At 51.9% G+C, this 24,066-nt stretch overlaps 2 protein-coding genes across 7 annotated transcripts in view; one reads left to right on the top strand and one right to left on the bottom strand.

Annotated features, from left to right (window-relative positions):
* Positions 1–6,874, bottom strand: part of TAOK3 (TAO kinase 3) — a 200,106-nt gene extending 193,232 nt beyond the window's left edge. The window contains exon 1 of the mRNA XM_051826866.3: positions 6,585–6,874. The gene's annotated coding sequence lies outside the window, so the exon portion shown is untranslated. The remainder of the gene's footprint in view (positions 1–6,584) is intronic.
* A 4,269-nt stretch (positions 6,875–11,143) lies between these two features.
* Positions 11,144–24,066, top strand: part of SUDS3 (SIN3A corepressor complex component SDS3) — a 92,391-nt gene continuing 79,468 nt past the window's right edge. For 2 of the 6 annotated variants that reach the window (XR_011385215.2, XM_070065985.2), the window contains exons 1-5: positions 11,144–11,468; positions 13,486–13,555; positions 18,004–18,059; positions 20,398–20,469; positions 23,467–23,486. Coding sequence is in view for 4 of the 6 variants with exons in the window: in XM_070065985.2 (XP_069922086.1) it covers positions 11,291–11,468; positions 13,486–13,555; positions 18,004–18,059; positions 20,398–20,469; positions 23,467–23,486 (396 nt within the window). In the remaining 2 variants the exon portion in view is untranslated. Of the gene's footprint in view, positions 11,469–12,228; positions 12,354–13,407; positions 13,556–18,003; positions 18,060–20,397; positions 20,470–23,466; positions 23,487–24,066 lie in introns of those variants that run through there. The other 4 variants (XR_011385216.2, XM_002719802.6, XM_089323257.1 and 1 more) reach the window with 3 other exon arrangements.

The following is a 24,066-nucleotide window of genomic DNA, read 5'->3' on the forward strand; positions in this document are numbered from 1 at the left end:
AGAACCTGACACAGGAGACAGAAGAGGCATACAGGGACATGAAATACATTACTATAATTTCATATCTCTGCTACAAAATGTTGACCTAGATCATTTTAAAACCATGTTCATACAGCTTTAAAAAATATTTCTGTATGAACATACATACCCTTCAGGGTAAAGGCTGATGTTCACCCACAGAACAAGAAACTGGTCACAAACCATCATTCTGCTTAGTGTGTCTACTGACAAGACTAATTAGATTATTATTACTTTTTAAAGTTTTTATTTATTTTTTATTTATTTATTTATTTTTTTGACAAGCAGAGTTAGACAGTGACAGAGAGAGAGACAGAAAGGTCTTCCTTCCGTTGGTTCATCCCCCAAATGGCCACCGCGGCCGGCGCACCGCGCTGATCCGATGGCAGGAGCCAGGTACTTCTCCTGGTCTCCCATGGGGTGCAGGGCCCAAGCACTTGGGCCATCCTCCACTGCACTCCCGGGCCACAGCAGAGAGCTGGCCTGGAAGAGGGGCAACCGGGACAGAATCCGGCGCCCCGACTGGGACTAGAACCCGGTGTGCCGGCGCCACAGGCGAGGATTAGCCTAGTGAGCCGCGGCGCCGCCCAAAGCTTTTATTTATTTATTTGAGAGGTAGAGCTACAGACAGAGAGAGGGACAGACAGAGAGAGAGGTCTTCCATTCATGCTGGTTCACTCCACAAATGGCTGGAGCCAGGCTGATCCAAAGCCAAGAGCCAGGAGCTTCCTCCCAGCCTCCCATGTGGGTGCTTGGGGAGTGAACCAGTGGATAGAAGGTCTCTCTCTCTCTCCCTCTCTCTCTGTAAATCTGCCTTTTAAATAAATAAATGCATCTTTTTTTAAAAAAAGCATCTGACGGCCGGCGCCGCGGCTCACTAGGCTAATCCTCTGCCTTGCGGCGCCCCGGCACACCGGGTTCTAGTCCCAGTCGGGGCGCCGGATTCTGTCCCAGTTGCCCCTCTTCCAGGCCAGCTCTCTGCTGTGGCCCGGGAGTGCAGTGGAGGATGGCCCAAGTCCTTGGGCCCTGCACCCCATGGGAGACCAAGACAAGTACCTGGCTCCTGCCATCGGATCAGCACGGTATGCCGGCCACAGCGCGCTGGCCGCGGCGGCCATTGGAGGGTGAACCTACAGAAAAGGAAGACCTTTCTCTCTCTCTCTCTCTCTCTGTCTCTCTCTCTCACTTTCCACTTTGCCTGTCCAAAAAAAAAAAAAAAAAAAAAAAGTATCTGAACTGTCATAAGTCCTAATGGATATAAGGTAGTGTTGTAAGACAGAAAGTCGAACATATAAAAATAAATATTTACTGAATAGAATCCCAGTTTGATCTGATAAGAAAAAACTCTCTCTCGTTGTCTCTCAAAAAAAGTGGAAGAGGGTCAAGCACTTGGTCTAGAGGTTAAGATACCACTTAAGATGCTTGCATACGTTTTTGGAGTATCTGAGTTTGATACTTACTTAGTCCTGGCTCCTGACTCCAGCCTCCCATTAATGCAGACCCTGGGAGACTGCAGTGATGGTTCATACAGTTGGGTCTCTGCCACCCACGTGGGAGACCTGGATTGAATTCCTAACTCCTGGCTTTGGTGTGGCAGGCATATGGGGAGTGAGCCAGTGGATTGGAACTCTTTCTCTTTCTCAAATAAATAAATAAGTAATTCAACAACCCGGTGGGAGTCCTGCCTCTCGCCATGCAATGCTTTGAGCTGCCTTGGGACTCTACAGCAACAAGGCCAGCCCCAACCCCTCGCTCTCAGACCTCCAGCACCGTCAGCCAGAATAAATCTCTAGTACTTAAAACAGAGGAAAGTAAAATTGAACTATTCCAATAAGCATTTCTATAATTAACTATAAAATTAACATCAAACATATACTGTGTGGGTTGATGTTGCTATTCATCATTTCACTGAGGCCACAGGTAAAGCCAAAGGGCTCAGCATGTAAAGTCCCATTTTTTGAAGCTAAAGCCGCACAGGTTATACTTTCGTATTTAATAGGAGTAAGTTTTGCTAGCTGTAAAACTTTTATTCCAAGCTATGTCTTTCTTGCTCCTGGGATGTAAAAGGTATATGAGAGATAGATGGCAATGGTAAGAGTGGTTTAAGTCATTTTGTTGCCAAGGAATTAGACCTTTAACTTTCAAAATAGAGATAACTTTAACATATTTTAAATATACTTCAATATCTCTAACAAATTTCAAGTTGGACTTCTGTCCATTAGGTTGATTTACAAAATATTCAGCTAACTTTCACAATGTACCTCTCAAACAATAGTGTGTATCAATTTAATTTCTGCTAGTAATAAAAGCTCAAAATAGTTTTTTTTTCTTTTAAATTTGGGGCCTGTAGCTTGGCAATGAGTTAGATCACATTTTGGCCTATACTTTGAAATAGATTAGAACTAACATAAAATTATAGAAAAATATCACTTATGTTTCTTTTACTGAGTCTAAGAAACAGTAACTTTTAATATATTCTCACAAATAATAAAGCAACCAATTAAACTCTCTATGCTGAAACGCAATTGTATAATATCTGGCAATTCCAAAAATACTAATTCCAAAACTCCCTATTCTGATCGACAGAAATCTTTCATGGAAGACAAACGGGAAAGGAGTCTCTTAGGAGACTCGGAAAACACTTTGAGATGAGATCCTTTCTTTCTCTCGCTCTCTATGTCTGTCGTCATTTTTAGGGATGAGAAGAAATGAAGATTGGAGAAACAGATTACAAAGCAAAGGGGCTTTTAACTAAGACTATTAAGAAAAAGTACCCAAAGTTAGTATCCATTCATTCTCCTACAGCACATATGAATACTGGCAAGCAATGAGGACATTTATTCAGGTTGGCTTAAACATTACACCGAATTAGACACCCAGGGAGTCTCTGAGATTACAATGGTGTGACTGTATAAGACGCAAGTGGTAAAGAAAGTGTAAAATGGGTTATTGTGCTTCCGGGGCAGCACTCACAACGTGCTGCACTAGGATGGAGAGGGGCTTAAGAACCAAGAATTCGCATTCTGAGGTTGGTATTCATATGGGAATGTAAACCCCCATCACCATAATCTCTTTTTAATTATATTTTTAATAGAAAGTAAACAGTTTAAATGAAGAAAGATAGAATGATTTGACAAATTTATACTTTCTCATCAGGATGGTGAGTTTTAGTTTTTGAAGCAAATGAAAAAAAAATTCCTATAGAATTCCTCCCCTCGTCCCTCCCCTAGGCATAAAGTTATCATAGGTCCTTCCTACGTGTAAAAATTCTATCACATCGAATTTCTTTTCATTGTTTCTGAATCAATACCATAAGACAACGCAGTTAAAATAATTGCTTTAGTGATCATATAGGGGGAGTATCAGCACTTTCTTTTCTCACCAGGCAATAGAGTTAATATTTTATCTTAATAAATGATCACTTGTTACTAGTCAGAAATGAGCTAACTTTGGTGAAAGAACTTATCTGCCCAGACATTTCTATGACTTTGTAGAAGTACCGGGACTGAGAGCCTCAATTCTGCCACACACCATTTCAGACATCACAAGTACTCCGTGTGGAGTATACACCCCTTTTAAGTGACCTCATGAGCTAACTGGCTCTGCTTTTATTTGAATTGTGCCCAGCATCCTAGAAAAATATATCTGATGTAAAAAAATTATATTCAATAAACCTCAAGTTACAGAGCCTCCTATTTTCAGCGTGTGTTTGCGTTGTTTCTCTCATCTGCATAGCTCCTGTTTCTTAGGGAAAGACTAGCGGTTGGCAGAATTTTCATAACCACAGTTCCACACTCTCGGAAGCCAAGCGAGACCCGCTCTGCACCAGGTAAGGACAAATAAAGTCCGACCAGAGGCCCTGCTCTAGGGATGGTCACCCTCAGCATCAGGGGCTCCAGGGGCCTTTCTACCTATGCCTCCCAGCGCTGTCTTGTCGGAAATTAACACAGCATGTCTTCCGCGCCCTGGGTGGAAGCTACCCACTGCTCGACACAGATTTCTAAGACGACCCCAACCCTGAAACAAAGGACACACTTAAATAACTGTGATGTGACCCGGTAACCACATTTCTCATTGTTTTCCTGAAACCATCATCATCGAAACCAAAAAGAAATCGATCAGAGAGAAGAGAGAACACAGAGAGAATGGGGGCAAGGCTTGCGCATGGGAGGGAAGGTGGCCAGGCAGCATGAGCCTGTTCTCAGGTTTAATTTTCACAGCCTTTAGGGTAAGAGGCTTCCCACTACTCGTCTAAGCATTTCGATGGGCAACACACCTCCCACCAGCGCACACAGTGTCTGGGTTCCATAGGTTTCTCTTTCTCCTTAGCTCACCCCGGAGTTAGGAAATGTCATTGGAGAGTGCCTTGCGCCCAGTGGTGCCAACACCTCCTTTTCAAACACAGGCTGTCCTCCCAAGTGCTCCGACACAGAGAAGTGAAACAGCCTGGGACAGCTGCTTTCAGCGTTCGCCGGCGACACGGACACCAGCGCCTGCCACATCTAAGAAAGTTTCTGAGCTGCGCGTTGATTTCAACGTCAAAACACAGCAGTTCGGGAAAAGACAAGCATCTATCAAAATAAGCATCTTTTCCCAGAGAATCCTTTCCCTTTCTGGGTCTCGTGGTGGGCTCAGAAGCCCCTCGCTTTGAAGGCTCCTACAGCAAACTCCGGGGAGGAACCAGAGGCAGCGCTACGCTCCCAGTCTGTCTGGGATTTCTGTCCCTCTGCCGGCCCCTGCAGCCCGACAGCCTCCCCCAGGGACCTTCACACAGTCCCGGCCACAGAGTCCCCCAGCCCGGAGCGTGCGCAGTACCCCGGGAAGATCGCTGGTTCAGACCCCACCGGTCAGACGCCCTGACCCAGACCGGGCTCCCCACCACCGCTTCTCCAGCGCAGCGGGCGGGACCTCTCGCTCCCCGCACTCCCCAAGCCCATCTCAGGGTCCCCGGCCCACGGGGGCTGCCCTGAGAGCTCCTGGACCACTCTCTTCACAGTCGCTGTCCCGGCCCCGCTCGATGTCCCCTCCCCTCGTCCCGGACAATTTCGGAGACAGCTCCCCTCTCTCTCTGTCCTGGCCATTCTCAGGGGTCTCCACCCCTCATCTCACCGTCCTGGGCCCTCTGGGGGCCCACTCTCGGTCCCCTGCCCTCACTCTCAGACCCACACACTCTCGGTCCCCTGCCCTTTCTCTCTGACCCGCACACTCGGGTCCCTGCCCTCTCTCTCTGACCTGCACACTCGGGGTCCCCTGCCCTCTCTCTCTGACCCGCACACTCGGGGTCCCCTGCCCTCTCTCTCTGACCTGCACACTCGGGGTCCCCTGCCCTCTCTCTCTGACCCGCACACTCGGGTCCCCTGCCCTCTCTCTCTGACCTGCACACTCGGGGTCCCCTGCCCTCACTCTCTGACCTGCACCTGTGGTCCCCTGCCCTCTCTCTCTGACCCACACACTCGGGGTCCCCTGCCCTCTCTCTCTGACCCGCACACTCGGGGTCCCCTGCCCTCTCTCTCTGACCCGCACACTCTCGGTCCCCTGCCCTCTCTCTCTACCCGCACACTCGGGGTCCCCTGCCCTCTCTCTCTGACCCGCACACTCTCGGTCCCCTGCCCTCTCTCTCTACCTGCACCTGTGGTCCCCTGCCCTCTCTCTCTGACCCGCACACTCTCGGTCCCCTGCCCTCTCTCTCTACCTGCACCTGTGGTCCCCTGCCCTCTCTCTCTGACCTGCACACTCTCGGTCCCCTGCCCTCACTCTCAGACCCACACACTCTCGGTCCCCTGCCCTTTCTCTCTGACCCGCACACTCGGGTCCCCTGCCCTCTCTCTCTGACCTGCACACTCGGGGTCCCCTGCCCTCTCTCTCTGACCCGCACACTCGGGGTCCCCTGCCCTCTCTCTCTGACCTGCACACTTGGGGTCCCCTGCCCTCTCTCTCTGACCCGCACACTCGGGTCCCCTGCCCTCTCTCTCTGACCCACACACTCGGGGTCCCCTGCCCTCTCTCTCTGACCCGCACACTCGGGGTCCCCTGCCCTCTCTCTCTGACCTGCACACTCGGGGTCCCCTGCCCTCACTCTCTGACCCGCACACTCGGGGTCCCCTGCCCTCTCTCTCTGACCCGCACACTCGGGGTCCCCTGCCCTCACTCTCTGACCCGCACACTCGGGGGTCCCCTGCCCTCTCTCTCTGACCCGCACACTCTCGGTCCCCTGCCCTCTCTCTCTGACCTGCACACTCGGGGTCCCCTGCCCTCTCTCTCTGACCCGCACACTCGGGGTCCCCTGCCCTCACTCTCTGACCCGCACACTCGGGGGTCCCCTGCCCTCTCTCTCTGACCCGCACACTCTCGGTCCCCTGCCCTCTCTCTCTGACCTGCACACTCGGGGTCCCCTGCCCTCTCTCTCTGACCCGCACACTCTCGGTCTCCTCCCCTCACGCCGCCGTCCCGGTCCCACTGTGGTCTCCTCTCCTCAGTCCGCACTGTCAGATGCGCTCCCGGAACTGCCCTCGCTCGGGTCCTGGCGGAGCTCGCGCTGTCACTGTCCCGCGCTCCGGGGCTCTCACCTCAGCCCGGCTGTCACCACCCCGGGCCCGGCGCCGCCGCCGCCGCTTCCTCTCCACACTTGTTCCGAGTCGCTCTCCCGCGGTTTGGACCCCTGCGAATCCCCGGGTCAGGTGGCGGAGCGCCGGAGCCGGCCGCGCGCAGCCTCTGGCCACAGTCTCCGCCTCGCGTCCCACTCTCCACGCAGGACCCGGTCGCCCCGCGCCACACCGACCCTCCCGCGGCCGCCGCCGCTGCTGTCCGAGGTGCGGCTCCTGCCAGGGGTGGCCAATCGCACCCGACTGCGCCGAGCGCGCTCCGCCCCAATCTCTCAGTACGCCCGCCCCCTGGCCCCCGACCACGCCCTCAGCTCGGCTCCGATAGGCTCTCTACTGACCTTCCCTGATCGCAGGGCGCAGGGCCGGGGCCGGATATAGGTACTTGATTGGAAGTGCCTGTGAAGTCGACCGGTCGATGGAGCCCGAGGATTGGCGGAGCTGGCGGTGGGCGGGTCATAGGGGGCGGGGCTTCCTCAGACGCGGAAGACCTTGCAACTTTAGTTACCCAGGGGCCCGCCTGGGGTGCGGTCAGTGTTGTTTGTTCGGCTCTGAGGTCAAAGTTCATAGCACCCCACCCCGCGCTTTTACATTTTTTGGGAGCCTCTGGGGAGGACCCTTTTCGTTTGCTAGCCATCCAGCCGTACATGAACACGGCGATTATTCACGCAGGGCTTGTCAATCACATTTGCTGGATTTCTGGCGGGGGAGTTGCCTGTCCTTGCATTGCGTCAGTAATATACCGGTTTGATGCTGTCAGAAAAGAAGAACCCTGCGTGCTGTTCCGTGTGCGTGCTGTGCACTGCGAAGCCTTCAGTGTGGACAGCAGCTCGGCAGGCGCAGGCTCACAGGAGGACTAGGACTGGGCTGGCGGAGCCCTGTGTTAGCTTTAGCCCCGGGTCCGCCAGCCTCTTCATCACCACCACGGACAGGGCCCCAGGTTTTAATGATTGTGCGTGGACCGAAGGCCGCGCCGGCTTTGACCCGAGCACAGCCTGTGCTAAGCACAGACCCCTGCTGACCCCGGCTGGAAGCCAGCGCCGGCCAAGGGTGAAAGTGCGTCAGGTCCCTCAGAGCCGCTCTTCATGGTTTTCGTTCAACAGCAGAAACCGGAAGCAGCCTCGTGCACACTGAACATTGACAGTCTTACAATGAAACCTCCATGCTTGCTCCCATTGTGGGGCTAAACCTTGTGAGATGTATGCAGCCCGGGCCGGCGCTGTGGCGTAGCGCGGGAAGCCACTGCCTGCAGTGCCAGCATGCCAAGTGGACTCTGGTTTGAGTCCCCGCTGCTCCACTTCCAATCCAGCTCTGTGCTGTGGCCTGGGAAAGCAGCAGAAGATGGCCCAAGTCCTTGGGCCCCTGCACCCACGTAGGAGAGCAGGAAGAAGCTCCTGGCTTCGGATTGGCCCAGCTCCGGGCATCGCAGCCATTTGGGGAGTGAACCAGCGGTTGGAAGACCTCTTTCTCTGCCTCTCTATAACTCTGACTTTCAAATAAACAAATCTTTAAAAAATAATGTATGCATGGCCGGCGCCATGGCTCACTAGGCTAATCCTTGTGGCGCTGGCACACCGGGTTCTAGTCCCGGTCGGGGTGCCGGATTCTGTCCCGGTTGCCCCTCTTCCAGGCCAGCTCTCTGCTGTGGCCAGGGAGTGCAGTGGAGGATGGTCCAAGTGCTTGGGCCCTGCACCCCATGGGAGACCAGGAGAAGCACCTGGCTCCTGCCATCGGATCAGTGCGGTGCGGCGGCCATTGGAGGGTGAACCAACGGCAAAGGAAGACCTTTCTCTCTGTCTCTCTCACTGTCCACTCTGCCTGTCAAAATAAAATAAAATAATGTATGCAGCCCTTAGCTCTCAGAAGCCTCCATCATGAACTCCTTTGGTCCTGCTGACACTGTTTTCAACAGTAAATATATTGCCCTGATGTTTAAAAATCATGCGCTCTAGGGTCTGGCCTAGCAGTTAGGACTCCCATGTCCAAGTACTTGGGTTTAATTCCTGGTACCGGCTCCTGATCCCAGCTTGCACCGTGTTCTCCTTTTGTGTGGGTGTTGGGGTCTGCAGGGGGGTCTGCAGGGGCCAGAGGTGGGGGAGGGGGCCTTTCTGCCACTGAGCAGCTTGGCTGAGAGGCCCTTTAGGAAGGAACCAAAGATTCTAAGGAGGGAGAACCCGGCTTTGAGTAAATTTGCGTTTTACTATAAAAATCGACGGCTAAGGCTGTGGGTCGTTCGCCTCATTGAGGAGTATTTACTTGTTAGGGACTTATCCTGCCCGTTCTGCCATTGGGAATCTGGGTATGAGAAATGGGGACACTCTTCAGCACCCAAGAGTTCCATTGTCTCTGTTCGTTACATAGAAAAAAATAAATGCATAACCATTAACAGCTGCTGTTTGCAATCAAGGAGATGGAAATAAACCATAAACATCCCAGCATCTTGCAAGGAAACCATGTAGCAGCAAAACTGACCTTTGGTGGGGGGGCTTCATGATACCAGTGAACCCTGATTTCTTTTTTCTTTTTTTTTTTGACAGGCAGAGTGGACAGTGAGAGAGAGAGACAGAGAGAGAAAGGTCTTCCTTTGCCATTGGTTCACCCTCCAATGGCCGCCACAGCTGGCGCACTGCGGCCGACACACCGCACTGATCCGATGGCAGGAGCCAGGTGCTTCTCCTGGTCTCTCATGGGGTGCAGGGCCCAAGCACTTGGGCCATCCTCCACTGCACTCCCGGGCCACAGCAGAGAGCTGGCCTGGAAGAGGGGCAACCAGGACAGAATCCGGCGCCCCAACCGGGACTAGAACCCGGTGTGCCGGCGCTGCTAGGCGGAGGATTAGCCTATTGAGCCGCGGCGCCGGCTGAACCCTGATTTCTAACCCATGGATGCTGACAGGGACTCAGGCTGCTCAAGAGAGCTGATTACAAATAATTCAGATAGGAAGCACAGCACAGGAGAGGACAATGGCTTCCTCCTCTGGACGAGCCAGTCCTGGACGGCAGAAGCACAGTGAGCCCGAGTGCCCCTTGTTTAGAAGGAGTCTCTGAAGATCCACGAACTCCTGGAAGACACTGCAAGGTTCCATTCTGCAAATTCTCGGGTTTTGTTGGGAGGAAAAAATCCCTCTCAAAGACGGAACAGATTTGAATAAAACAAGGTGGTCCACAGGACATACCCAAACCAACTCCACCCAGGCCACAGAGGATCACGGAACCAGAACGCAAGCTCCTGCCCGGCTCCCACATTTCTGGTCGGCTTTACCTTTTTTCTTTTTTCTAGGATTTGTGTATTCGTTTAAGAGGCAGAGATACAGGGAGGAGAAGGGGAGATGGAGGGAGGTTTTCCACCTGCTGGTTCACTCCCCAAATGGCCGCAACAGCCACAGCTGGGCCGATCCGAAGCCAGGAACTGGGAGCTTCTTCCAGGTCTCCCATGCGGGTGCAGGGAACCAAGGACTTAGGCCATCCTCCACTGCTTTCCCAGGCCACAGCGGAGAGCTGGATGGGAAGTGGAGCAGCCGTGTCTGGAACCGGCGCTCGGGCCCCGGGCTGTGGCCGAACTCCTGGGTCAGCTTCCCTGCTTGCTCCTTGCTCTGTGCAGACGTGGGAGCCGCCTGAAGAGCGGGGTCACTTGGCACAAACCATCAAACGTGGGAGCTGCATCCCTTTCTCCCTACGCACGCACACCGGGCGGACGGTGTGTTCCCCAGCCCAGGGCGCCTGCGTCCGCTGGCTGAGCCGCCCGGTAATCCAGGCGCCTGTCTTCAGCCCGGGTCTTTCTTCCGGGACCCAGATTCTCCCTCTGTGGGGCCGTGCCCAGCTGTAGTTGGTTGGAAAGCTACTGGGTCGGCGGAAACACCGTGAAAACGTTAACATCGGCGGCCATGCGAGGCAGCTGTGCTCTGGAGGGCCTGGATCTGCGGTCTACAGAAAGCAGACTGGACGCTACCATGTTTTTAAAAGCAAGTGGCCGGTCTAGTTTTTTTTTTTTTTTTTTTTTTTTTACCGGCCTGATGACCGTACCATGGGCTACCTGCATTTTAATCTTTATTTCAATTCTTAATAACGTTCCACTTCGGGGAGGGGCCACCTCCCTTTTCCTGCATGACCACGTACTCTGGACGTGTAGACTTCCCGCCCTATTAGGAGGACGGTCCAGCACGTCCACCTGCCGCCGGCCCTCTAACCCCTCCGCCCCTCAGGTCGCCGGCGGCCCTCGCTTCGTTGTGGCCGCGGGCGCCGCCTGGCGGCTGTTTCCGGAAGCCTCCCGTGAACGATGGGGTCCTGGCCGCGGCTAGGGCTGCCCGTGGATTTGCCTGACTCCAAAGAGCCGGCCCGCGCCCCTCCTCTGCCACCCGTCGAGGATTTTAAGACGGCGATGAAGGTGCTGGGCTCACGGCGAAGGAGGCGTCTGTCGGCCTTTCCAGCCGTTCGAGAATGGCGGAGTCAGGCCGTCGTCGGGCAGCCCGCGACCCGGAAGTCGCCTTCGGTGCGAGGTCCCCGTTGCCGAGCGCGGGCGCGGGGGGCGGAGCTCGGCGGAGACGGGGAAGGGGTCGCCCGGGCTCCCGCTCTTCGAGTCGGGGAGTCGGTCGGGCGCAGTTCCGCGGACGTCCGGCCCGCAGGGCGGGTGGCCGCGGTCTCCTCCGGGCACGCTCAGCTGCGGTCAGAGGCGGCATGAGTGCCGCGGGGCTGCTGGCTCCGGCCCCGGCCCCGGCTGGAGCGCCGCCGGCCCCGGAGTACTACCCTGAGGAGGAAGAGGAGCTGGAGAGCGCCGAGGAGGACGAACGCAGCTGTCGGGGCCGCGAGTCGGACGAAGGTGCGACCCCAGCCCGCCGGACAGCGCGGGGCGGGGGTGAGAGCGCTGGGGATGGGGGCGTCGGGGCGGGGCGCGGCCTGGGGTGGGGGTCGCCGCCACACGTGCGGGGGAGGCGCGGAGCCGTGGGTGCGTGGTACCCCGGTGGCTACGAGGAGAGGGGACTTCCAAGTCGTCAGAGCGGGAGGGCCCTTTAAGACTCCGGCACCCCACCCCCCAACCGTCTGTGGCTGCCCCTCGGCCCTCTCCGGGCGGAACGGGACGGCCGCCCGTGGAGTGCACTAATGTTCCTTTTCGTCATCGAGAGAACGCGACGAGCGCCCGGCGTGGCTTCCCGGGGCGCGGGGGTGGGAGGCCGAGCGGGAGCTGCCGCCGGCCCGGTGCAGGTGCAGGTGCAGGTGCAGGTGGGCGCTGTGCCCCCGGGCCGCCCCGGGTGGGCGTGAGGAGTCGGCGAGGTAGCGAGCAGCCCGTGCTCTGCCGGGTCACCGGCTCGCAGCGTCTGCGCCTCCCCGGGAAGCCGAGGGCGAGACGCATTTGCTGCATGGCCGCCCCGGTGTGTTTGCGGCGCCGAGTGCTCCTACTCGTGGTCCCTCCGGCTCAGAGCTCTGGGTTTCAGGTCCAGGGCTAAGCTTTGTAGGATGTATGCAGCCCGGGCTGTTTTTGGAGGATTGGGGCGGGGTCGGGGTCGGGGTCGGGGTGGGGGGACAAGGAAAGGTCAAAGGGTGCGAGAGAGGCCGGAGGGAGAGGCTGCCCCCGCCGGCTGGGGTGCGGGGGGTGGGATGCAGCTCGGCCTCCCGCGGGCCCGGTAGTGAATGGGGCCGGTGCAGGGAACTCTCTAGAATGAAGGAGCAAGGCGGCCAGCTGCTTGTGCGGGACGCGAAGTTGAAGAAACTGCGTTGGATTTAGAGAAGCTTGGAGGCAAGGGTGAGCCGGACTGGGAATCGGAGTTGCTTGTGCTGCTTTTCGTGTCCACCAGGTGGAGCTGTGAAACCAAAATTGAGCCCCCCCCCCCCCCCCCAATCACATGAACTTGGTGTTTGGTTGTTCACTTTAGTTATAGCTTTGGGAAGATCTGTTATTAGAGTTCAGTGTGTTCTGTAGAATTCACCTTTGTTATATGTGTGGAACTGAAAAAAATGTTTGTGTGCCAAATAAAGGTTCCTTTAATTGTTTTCCATGAACTTTTAGGAGTTCCTCAGCTGTATCTGATGTAAAATGCGTGGAGGGCCCCGACGGGGCAGTGCACACACAGGCTGAGCATCTGTAATCCGAAAACCCAAAATCCAGAACTTTTCAAGTGCCCGTCATGCCCAGCAAGGTTCGGATTTTGGGCTTCTGGCTTAGGGATGTTGAACTCGTAAAGTCCATGCAAATATCCCCAAGTAAAACACGGTTCCCAGCACTTTGGGTCACAGGCGTTTTGGATAAACAAAACTCAGCTTGCACTGGGTGTTTTCTTGTGTTTCAAGAGGCAGAGAGCTCTTCCTTGTTGGGTCACTACGCGGATGCCCACAGTGCCAGGGCTGGGCCAGATGGGAGCGGGGAACTCAGTCTGCGTCTCCTACGTGGGTGACAGGGACCCGGATACTTGAGCCATCGCCTTCTGCCTCCTAGGGTGTGCCCTGGCAGGAAGCGGCGGCCAGGAATTGAACCCAGGCACTGCAGGGATGTGAGCCCCTGCCTAGGTTGTACCGTGTTGTGTGTTTGGGAGCAGTAGGGCTTGGCTGTGTGCTGTGTCCGGTCTTGGGTCCCCGTCTTTGCTGAGCTGCCACTGTGGCCGCCTCTGCAGACGCAGCAGAGCTGACCGTGGCCACCGGCGTCTCGGGCACCCTACTCTCCGGCTGGGCTTCAGATAGGCAAGCTCTTTGTGTGAACTGTGTAAGTGGGGAACGGCGCTTTATTTTCTGAAGTAAGTATAGTCACTGTTTCTTGTTGGTGGCTTCATGCAAGCGTGTGTTAAGTAGAGTTCGTCTTGCAGGAGTTTAGGAAGTGCTTGCCCTGTGCCAGCTGTACGAGTCACGATTGTAACCAAGCCGCCTTGCGTGTTTCTCTTCAGACACCGAGGATGCTAGTGAGACTGACCTGGCCAAGCATGAGGAAGAGGACTACGTGGAAGTGAAGGAGCAGTGAGTGATTTGTCTTTCTTCTGTGGGACGTGGAACTAGCAGTAGAATCTGGACTTGACCTCATGAATTATTTTGAACTACAGTACTTCCAAAGACCATGCGAATGTGTGCTGTTCCCACCTCCAAATGAGTCATGTTTCATTCATCTTCCTCTTCTAAGACTCTTGAGGGGCCAGCGTCATGGCTCACTTGGTTAATCCTCCGCCTGCGCTGCCGGCATCCCATATGAGCGCTGGGTTCTAGTTCCGGTTGCTCCTCTTCCAGTCCAGCTCTCTGCTGTGGCCCGGGAAGGCAGTGGAGGATAGCCCAAGTGCTTGGGCCCTGCACCCCATGGGAGACCAGGAGGAAGCACCTGGCTCCTGGCTTCGGATCGGCACAGCGCCGGCCACAGCAGCCATTTGGGGGTGAATCAACGGAAGGAAGATCTTTATCTCTGTCTCCTCTCTCACTGTCTAACTCTATCTGTTAAAAAAAAAGACTCTTGAGGGTAGGCTACGAAGAACTTTGAAGGAAATGATCAAGGGAGAGAGAATAAGGGCTGTTAGGAAAATGGCGCAGGCACAGTCTTATCTGTGGCACGATCTACACCTGATTTACATTCTATACCCCGGTTCCCACCGCCATAGCTGAAAGCCAGGTAGCCACATGGCCCAAACTACCTGTGCCAAGCTCCACCCTCAACCTAATGGGATTGGCCAATTCCTACCTCACTGCCCGCCCTCTGGAAAAGGTATATTAGACCCCCTTCCCAGACAAGCTGCCCTTTTTCCCTTCGCTACCCCACCCCTCTGGTCTGTTGGGTTTTCCCCAATAAACCCTTTTCCTTACTCCGGTGTCTGGTGTGTTTTGTGACAGCCTAGTAGAAATAGATAACAAGGGCGTTTAAAACAGCAGATAACTTTATGGCATTGCTCTTCATTTTTTTGGATGTGAAAAATCAGTGCTCAGGTTTCTTCAAGCACCTGGGTTCTCTGAAGGGCATGAATCCATGAGAGCCGACGACATGCTGGACAGTATGTGAGAGCTTGGAGCCCGGGCTCTGTCCGCGTTCACGCCCATCCTCAGCCCGGCCTTCTCATTGTCTTCACACACAGCCACAGCCAAACATGGCCAGAGAAGTGAAACCCCACGCACTTTTATTGTAGGCTTAAATGGGAGATAGTGTTAAGTGTTTCAGTAAGTGTTTGTTGAATGTAATTGGAAGATCTTGACTTAAACTCTTTTTTTTGGTAAAGGTTTATTTATTTGAAAGGCAGAGTTACAATGAGAGAGGGAGACAGATCTTCTGTCTGCTGGTTCACTCCCCAAATGGCCACAATAGCCAGGCCTGGGCCAGGCTGAAGCCAGGAATTTCTTCCGGGTCTACCACTGCTTTCCCAGGTGCATTAGCAGGGAGCTGGGATTGGAGGTGGAGCAGCCATGTCTCAAACCGCTGCCCTTATGGGATACTGGTGCTGTAGGCGGTGGCTTTAACCTGCTGAGCCACAGTACCGGCACCAACTTTTAAAATTCTTTAAGTTAGATCTACATTCTTTCCTTTCCAGTCTGTATTAACAAGTATCTTATGGCCATTATTTTTATGCTTTGGAATTCAGTGGGGGTAATTCAGTTAGGCCTGACCAATGCCGAATAAAGGAGGATTACTTAATAATTCATATGATCTCTCTGTATTCGCTCAAGGCTTTTAGCTGATTCATCTTGAGCTGTTTGGGGTCCATTTTCACATTCCTGTTTTCACCATATGTGATCTCACTGAATCTGAATTTTTTTTTCTGTTTGCTTCTTCAATCGGTTTTTTTCTTTCAGAATAGACTCAGAATTCTAAGGTATTTGGCTAGCACCTGCAGTGTGTGAGAACATTTAATATCCGGGATTCTGAATACTGACTTCTGGTGCACAGTTGACTTGTCTGTTCTTTCTTGTGTACTTGATTTTTTTGAAGATTTATTTATTTATTTCAAAGGCAGAGCTACTCAGGCAGAGAGAGAGAAAGATCTTCCATCTTCCATCTGCTGGTTCACTCTGTAAATGGCTACAACAGCCGGAGCTGAGCCGATCAGGAGCCAGGAGATTCCTCTGGGTCTCCCACGTGGGTGCAGGGGCCCAAGCACTTGGGCCATCTTCTACTGCTTTCCCAGGCCATAGCAGAGAGCTGGATGGTATATGGAGCAGCCGGGTCTCAAACTGGGGCCCATATGGGATGCCAGCGCTGCAGATGGCGACTTTATCTGCTGCACCACAGTGCCAGCCTCTTAATTTATTTTTTTCTTACAGCGCCAGTCCCCCTGCCCCCCTTTTTTTTCTTTTAAGAGATATTTCGGGGCCGGCGCCGCAGATCAGTAGGCTAATCCTCCACCTTGTGGCGCCGGCACACCGGGTTCTAGTCCCGGTCGGGGCACCAGATTCTGTCCTGGTTGCCCCTCTTCCAGGCCAGCTCTCTGCTGTGGCCAGGGAGTGCAGTGGAGGATGGCCCAAGTGCTTGGGCCCTGCACCCCATGGGAGACCAGGATAAGCACCTGGCTCCTGCCTTCGGATAGGCACAGTGCGCCAACCGCAGCGCGCTGGCCGCGGCAGCCATTGGAGGGTGAACCAATGGCAAAGGAAGACCTTTCTCTCTGTCTCTCTCTCTGTCCACTCTGCCTGTCAAAAAAAAAAAAAAAAAAGATATCTCGGGGCTGGCACTGTGGCATAGTGGGTGAAGCTGCTGCCTGCATTGCCGGCATCCCATGTGTGTGCTGGTTCGAGTCCCAGCTGCTCCACCTCCGATCCAGCTCTCTGCTGTGGCCTGGGAAGGCAGAGGAAGATCGCCCAGGTCCTCGCACCCCTGCACCTGCATGGGAGAACCTGAGAGCCCTCCTGGATCCTGGCTTCGGATTTCGGTGCAGCTCTGTCCATTGCGGCCGACTGAGGAGTGAACCAGCTGATGGAAGACCTGTCTCTCTCTCTGCTTCTCCTTCTTTCGCTCTGTAACTCTGACTTTCAAATAAATCAATCTTTTTTTAAAAAAGAGATATCTTTTTTGTTGAATATACTTCCTTAAGATTTGTTAATGTAGAAATTAGTTTTTTTTTAAAGATTTATTTAATTGAGAGACAGAGGGGAGAGACAGATGTTCATTCATTGGTTCACTCCCCAGGTGACCACGTTGGCTGGGGCTGGGCCAGGCCGAAGCCCAGAGCTTCATCCACAGGTCTACCACATGGGTGCAAGGGCCCAAGGATTTGGGCCATGTTCTGCTACTTTGCCAGACAGATTAGCAGAGAGCCGGATTGGAAGTGGAGCAGCTTGGACTTGAACTGACACCTATATAGGATGTTGGCGTTGCAGGCAGTAGATTGACCTGCTGCAGCACAGCTCAAGCCCTTAAATTGAATGCCCTGTGAGCATCGGGAGTGCGTCAGGATTGGCCCTGAATGAGTCAGAGCTGTGTTAATCTCAGATTCTGCCTCTAGAGCTGGTTGGATTTACAGCCTGTGTTTGGCCATCAGAAGGCTTCTGCAGCTGTTATATGTTGGACAGTGTTCTTTCAGGTTGGAAGTCCTCTGTCATGTGCAATTGGGAATGTTTTTCAGGTAGAAGCAGAAATACTGCTGAGATTTGATGTATGTGGGGAATCACCATTCAGACAGACTTGGTGCCATGTGTAATTGCCTCTAATGGAAGAGTAAGGAAATAGCACACCTCATTTTTTTGCCTGGTGTGTGCTGTGCCCACTCACCCAGATGGGTCTGCAAATCCTGCATTTTTTTGTTGTTTCTGAATTACTATTATTTTTCTGATCTTGAAAGAGTAGTGCATTTTAAAATGACATGATCGCTTATTGATATAGTATGCATGAGGGTTATTTATACAGTTTGCTGTCTGTAGAAAACTCCTTTGGAACTTATAATCTAACTGCAGAGTTGATAGAGGAGTTTATTAACGCCATTTTCTGTGTGTGTGTGTTAAGCTTCTAGATCTAAAGTATGATGGCATCACACTTAGTTTCCTTGTATATTCTAACCTAGCTCTGCTTATCGTTAGTTATTATAATAGCTGTCTTCATATTTGAAGGTCTTATTTTAATTTTTAAATTTTTATTTATTTGAGAGATAGAGGGAAAGAACTCCCACCCACTGGTTTACTCCCCAATATCAGGTGCCAGGGACCCATTCCAGGCCTCTCTTGTAGGTGGCAAGAACCCAGTTACTTGAGTCGTCACTTGCTGCCTCCCGGGGTCTGTGTTCGTAGGAAGCTGCAATGGAGAGTGGAGCCTTGACTAGAATCCAGGCGCTCTGATGTGGGATGCAGTCCTTTTTTGACCCCTGTACTGGTCCACTTTAAATGAGCCAGTCTCTTAAATGTTAGGATTGACGTTCCCGTAACATCCCAGGTAATTCCTGCGAGGACCATGTTTGAATGGAGTATTGAGTGTTCTGCTTTTCAGCGTGGCTTTTCTTTCTTCACAGGATGTATCAGGACAAACTGGCTTCTCTCAAGAGGCAGTTGCAGCAACTGCAGGAAGGTCAGTGTGTGGCTGAATCCTTCACTGTTAGCTTCAAATCTTCGGTGTGTGAATCTCACTTCTCTGCGGCAGTGGCTTAAAAGGGGATCTGGCTGGTTTTAGCGATCTACTGCATGTTTTGCTATCTTCTCTCACTAAAGTGATTTTTTTTTTAGGAAGATTTATTTACTTTGAAAGTCCGAGTTAGAGGGAGAGACAGAGAGATCTTCCATCCGCTGGTTCACTCCCCAGATGGCCCCAATCGCCAGATCTGAGCCAGGTTGAAGCCAGGAGCTTCTTCTGGGTCTCCCATGTGTGTGGCAGGGACCCAAACACTTGGGCCAACTTCTGCTTTTCCTAGGCCGTCACAGGGAGCTGGGTCAGAAGTGGAGCAGCTGGGACAGGAACCAACTGCCTCCCATGTGGGATGCCGGCATTGTGAGTAGCGGCTTTACCCTCCATGCCGCAGTGTCAAACTGCTACGTCGTGGCACTGGCCCCATTAATTTATTTTTAAAATGTAACAGTTTGGGGCCGGCACTGTGGCTCAGCGGGTTAACGCCCTGGCCTTAAGCACCAGCATCCCATATGGGTGCCAGTTCGAGACTTGGCTGCTCCACTTCTGATCCAGCTCTCTGCTATGGCTGGGAAAGAAGTAGAAGATGGCCCAAGTCACCTGGGCCCCTGCACCTGCGTGGGAGACCCAGAAGAAGCTCCTGGCTCCTGGCTCCTGGCTTCGGATCGGCGCAGTTCCAGCTGTTGTGACCAGTTGGGGAGTGAACCATCGGATGGAAGACCTCTCTCTCTCTGCTTCTCTCTCTGTGTAACTCTGACTTTCAAATAAATTTAAAAGAAAATAAATAAAAGATAAACACTTTGAAAAAGGCAAAAAAAAAGTAACAGATTAATTCTTCAAATGAAATTTCAATTGGGGCTTTTATAGGACATGAATTTATCACTGTGTCTAAAGCTAGATATTATTGTAGCAAAGAATAGTTAGTTTTACTACTCTATCTCAACCAAATGTTAATGAACTGTGGATTATCCATACTGTTTTTTCTCTTTTCTTGGTAAATTAAAAATGAACTAGATCTGAGGCCGGTGCTGTGGTGTAGTGGGCTAAGCCTCCACCTACATTGCCAGCATCCCATATGGGTGCCAGTTTGAGTCTTGGCTGCTGCTCTGATCCAGCTCTCTGCTTATGGCCTGGGAAAGCAGTGGAAGATGGCCCAAGTCCTCGGGCCCCTGCACCCACATGGGAGACTTGGAGGAGGCGCCTAACTCCTGGCTTTGGATTGGCCCAGTTTCTGTCCATTGCGGCCACATGGGAAGGCGAACCAGCAGATGGAGGACTTTCTTCTCCCTCTCTCTGTCTGTAACTCTGCCTCTCAAATAAATTAAAGAAATCTTTAAATAAAAAGTGGATCTTGTCTGTTGCTTTTGGTTACTGAAGGCAGTGCAAGTGTGAGGGTTAAGAACATGGGCTGAGCTCAATGATTGGTTTGAACCCCAGTGTCTCTAGGAATGTGACCTTGGTCATATCCCTTTCTCTTTATCTTTTTTCTTATCTGCAAAATGAAGAAAATAGGAGTGGGTGAATTTATAGGTGAGGAGTGTTGGGCCCCCGTAAGAACTCGGGGCCATTAGCTGCTACCTTTAGCTCTTTGACTTCATATTGTGGAGTCCCACATCTGTGAAACTGCTTTTCCTCTAGATATTTTAGTCCTACATGATTCACTCCCTTAGCCTGGGTCAGGGACAGACATTATTAGAACAGGTTTCCTTCTCAAATTGGGACCGTGATTCTTGGCTTTTTGGGGAAGAGCAGTGAAATAAGTAGGGATTCAGTTAGAATCTAAACTAGAGCTGTCTAGAACTGGCATAGCCACAAGTAGCTATTTAATTAAATAACAATAATTCACTTGCTTGGTCACATTAGTTTCAAGAGCTAATATAGCCACACATGGCCGATGGCTACCATATTAGTGCACATGTAGTACATTTCTACTGTTGGCAGAGCATTCTGCTGGACAGCCTTGACCTAGAAGATTTTTCCTGTAAAGGGATACACACTGTCCAGCAGCCAGGGACTGATAGCACCTGGGGTGTCTGGATCCTTCCACACCCCCTCATGGGAGAGTCTTGGGCCACTGGGTTGGGGTGGACTCAGATTAGGTCCAACTAATTTGATTTTTGCTGCCTTGGCCAAGAACCAAGATCCAGTTAACTCTGCCCAGGTCGGGCTTTCCTGCATTTGTCTTTTACTCTGGTGTTATTAAAATATCACTGTTGGTGCTCAAAGATAATGTTAGGAAACAGATTGATCCCTAAAGTAACTATTTTGTAAATTCTCAAATCAGGTACCTTACAGGAATATCAGAAGAGAATGAAAAAACTAGATCAGCAGTACAAAGAAAGGATCCGAAACGCAGGTAAGCCTTGTTAAAGTGCAGGTCAGCCTTACGTTGTCCACCTTTGCTGATCCCGGAGGCAGTGCCGCCCTAAAAGTGGTGCCCCGATGTGTTTCAGATTCTCCATTGAGGAGGGAGTTTTTGGGAAGAGAGGCTCTAGCTACAGTGATGTAAAATTGACTTATCTTCTTTCCTAGTTGCCCAAGAATGGTTCAGTAGTCATGGGTGGCCCTGGGCAGTCAGATTCTGCTCCCTTGTACCCCAACAGAAGTGTACACACTTGCTCATGTGAGCGTGGCTGACTTAATGGGTGGTCAGCGGTGCTGATGTGAACAAGGTTTTACTCCCATTTCTCTTTTCCCGAGTATTCTCTGCTCTGGGGACAGGGTTGTCCTCTTGTAATCTCCCCAGGTATTGCAAGCATTAGGGGAAAGGGCATGCTTTTAGTCTGTTGCTCGTGGTAAATTATTCACTCAACGATTTGTTGAGTAAATGTGAGTTCCTAAGTCCTGCAGAAAATAGATGTGACAGCTATCCAATGTGTAAACCTGGGTTCTAGTTCATTACCAGCTTGCATTTTTGAGTGCTGCCAGGGTGCTGTGTGTTCTTATCATGGTAGAAGTAATGTTGCTGGTTTTTGTTTGTTATCTAAGAAGTGGAGACAGATAGTAGTCCTCAGATGTCTGCAGTGGCTAAGCCTGGCCTGAGTTGAAGGCAGGATCTGGGAGCTCTGTCCACATCTCATCTGGGTGTCAGGAATCCAGTTACTTGAGCTGTCACTGCTGCCTCCTAGGGTCTGTGTTAGCAGAAAATCGGATTCAAGAGCCAGAGGTGCATTTCGAGTCCAGGCACTCTGATGTGGGATGTAGACATCCTACATGGTGTTTTAACCACTAGCATGTGCCTGCCCAAAACATAGATTTTAAAGTGCGGTTTCAGTACCACTCCTTTTGCTTTGCCGAGTTCTGATTTGGAGACTTCCAGGTTTCATCGGTATGGAAAGCTTAAGCTTTTGTTACCTTCTCCTGTGAGAAGTCCAGTGGACATCAGCAGATAGAAAAGGAACTGAGGGTGTGGCTATGCTGGGAAGAGGGAATCAGAGCAGTCAGCCTTCCGCCCACCATCCTGCTTGCCTGCCCCTGCTGCCTCCCCGCTGCGCTCTGAGTTGCTGAAGCATGTCCTTGAAAACTTCTCCTGGAGCTCCCCTTTAGCAGGTCCAGGAGGTGCCTTGTGTGGAGGAAGGCAGTCTTGGGGTTCAGATCTGGCTTCCATCACTTCGGGTCTGTGCCTTTAAGCAGGATATTGTCTCTTGGGGCGTCAGTTTCCCTGTCTGTAAAGGGGACTGCTGATTACTCAGGGACTTGATTTAAGATATAAATAAGGAAATGAAATTCATATGAACCATTTTTCTTAAGCTGGAGTAGCAGAGTGAGTATTGAATTATTCTTAATTGTACTTACGGACTCAGTCCTGGTCTGTGTATTTCTTAAATCTCTCTCCTCTCCCCACCCCCACCCAGGTAAAAATGCAAAAGAGCTCCTAAATCAGTCACACTTGAGCTTTAAAAAGCGCATTTTTGCAGAGATAACCCACCTGCTGTAGTTGTCTGTGTCTGACTGTTGTAACTGAAACAGCAGCTGCCAGCGCTAAGAGCTGCTTGTCATTTTGACTTACTGCTGCTGTGTGATTTCTCAGAAGGGCCCCGGCCTTCCGGTGTCTGGCCTGTTAGTGTGTGGCCTGGTGTGAAGCAAACATGGGAGTGAGATTGTTGGGCTGAGTGTGCTTGCACTCATGGGCCAAACCGTCAGGGCTTCTGAGGGTTAAAAACTGAGTGATTTGCCCCTTTCCTCAGTATTGGTTTTCTACAACTGCTAATTGCTCTCTGGGCTCTTAATCTGGGGTTCCTAGCACTCACAAAGTCCTGTGGAATATGTGTGAATATGCATGTGAGTGTACTACTTATGGGGAACGGTTCTGTAGGATCTGTAAGACTTGGAAAAGGGGGCAGGGTACACTAGCACCCACAGGAGCGACTGGCTCACCAGTATGTAGTTGTGGATTACAAGACAGTTCTGGGTTCAGTTTCCGCATCTATCACTTTGAAGCCCTCAACCAGGTCCCCCCCCCCCCCCATAGCAGGTCCAGGGATGCATTGTGAGGAAGAGAGTCCTAGGCTCAGATCCTGCTTCCATTACTTTAGGTCTTGGCCTTTAAGCAGAGTATTGGTTTTTGGAGCTCAGTTTACCACACGCTACAGATGTTCTGCAGACACAATGTCACCCAGAAAAGACTGGCAGCCACAGACCTGTTGTGTTCCAAGTCCTGGGTTTTGGGGGGGCTTATCACCTAGTGGTGGGAGCTGCTGTGAAGAGTGATTAATTGGCTGGCACACAGCAGGTGGTAAATAACCTATTGATTACTGTTGGGTTGGTACTGTGAGGTGTCTGTGAGGGGGTTCATGCTTTGAAGGGGCCTCAGGGAGGGGACTGCATTGGAATGTGGTCAGAGAGGCCAAGGGCAGTGCTGGCCGAGGCCCAGTATGAGCAGAGTGCTGGGAGGGGCTGGGAGGAAAGCCTCAGGGGAGCTTGAAAGCTGTCCTTCCTTCCCACACATACCCCTTCCCGTGGGTGTTAAAAACACCGGCCTTGACTCTGCTTTGGAAGTAACCACAGTGTTTCTTCCTGACCTGCGATGCTGGTGCAGGGATGGTGCTGACTGAGTGAGAGAGGAGCGAAACTTGGACTGGCCAAGGTGGTATGGTTCCTGCTGCTTGCTTTTGCCCTTAGGGAGAGCTGCCAGAACTGGCTCTCTTCAGACCACAAATTAGGGAGACAGCAGTACCTCTGGCCTGCTTCCCCTTCACATATATCAACACGTTACTGATGAAAACGGTTGTTTTGTGTAACGTCCTTTCAGAAGGCAATTACTGCTTATAAATGGATCTTAGCATCACAGTCTAGAAAGTGACAGAACCTAGCAAATATAATTAGACTTTTTTTTTTTTTTTATCTCTTTCAGAACTTTTCCTTCAGCTGGAAGTAAGTACCATGGATCTTTCTGAGACTGGACTCTTGCTCTCCTGGTGTGTCAGCTTTTCCTTCTTTACCAAATGAACTTGCAAGCCTTCAGCATGGTCCTGTGTGACTAACAGCTGTTCCACTCAGCTCAGCCGTCCTGTCTGTTCATTTGTTGTTTGGAGAGCCTCTGTTTATCACAGGCGATGGAGGACTGGTTACTCCTCACTGCTACCTTGTTGACTTTTATCTCACATTAAAGCCATTTGGAGATAAGTCTGAACTATAATGGCCTAATTTGATACTGGTTCTCAAAGTGACTTAGTCTCTGAATTGGTTCCACAGTTTCATTTTACAGCTGGAGCTCTGTGGGCCAGTAGGAAAGTGACGTTTTTATCTTCCCACTGCACAGACAGCTAAGTACTGGAGTGCGTGTGTCTCAGCCTGCAGCCCGGAGACGAGGGCCTACAGCTGGAGTGCTGGCCTGCAAGTGCGTGTGAGGAGCACTTTCTGAGAAGGCCATGCTTTATTGTTGGAAACCATTTTAGTACTCAGAGTATCTGAAATCCCGTAGTCATTCAGGACCCAACTGATCACAGGAGCC

This window comes from Oryctolagus cuniculus, chromosome 21, assembly GCF_051225735.1.
Source record: "Oryctolagus cuniculus isolate XC-2025 breed Fujian yellow rabbit chromosome 21, ASM5122573v1, whole genome shotgun sequence".
Lineage (NCBI taxonomy): Eukaryota > Metazoa > Chordata > Mammalia > Lagomorpha > Leporidae > Oryctolagus > Oryctolagus cuniculus.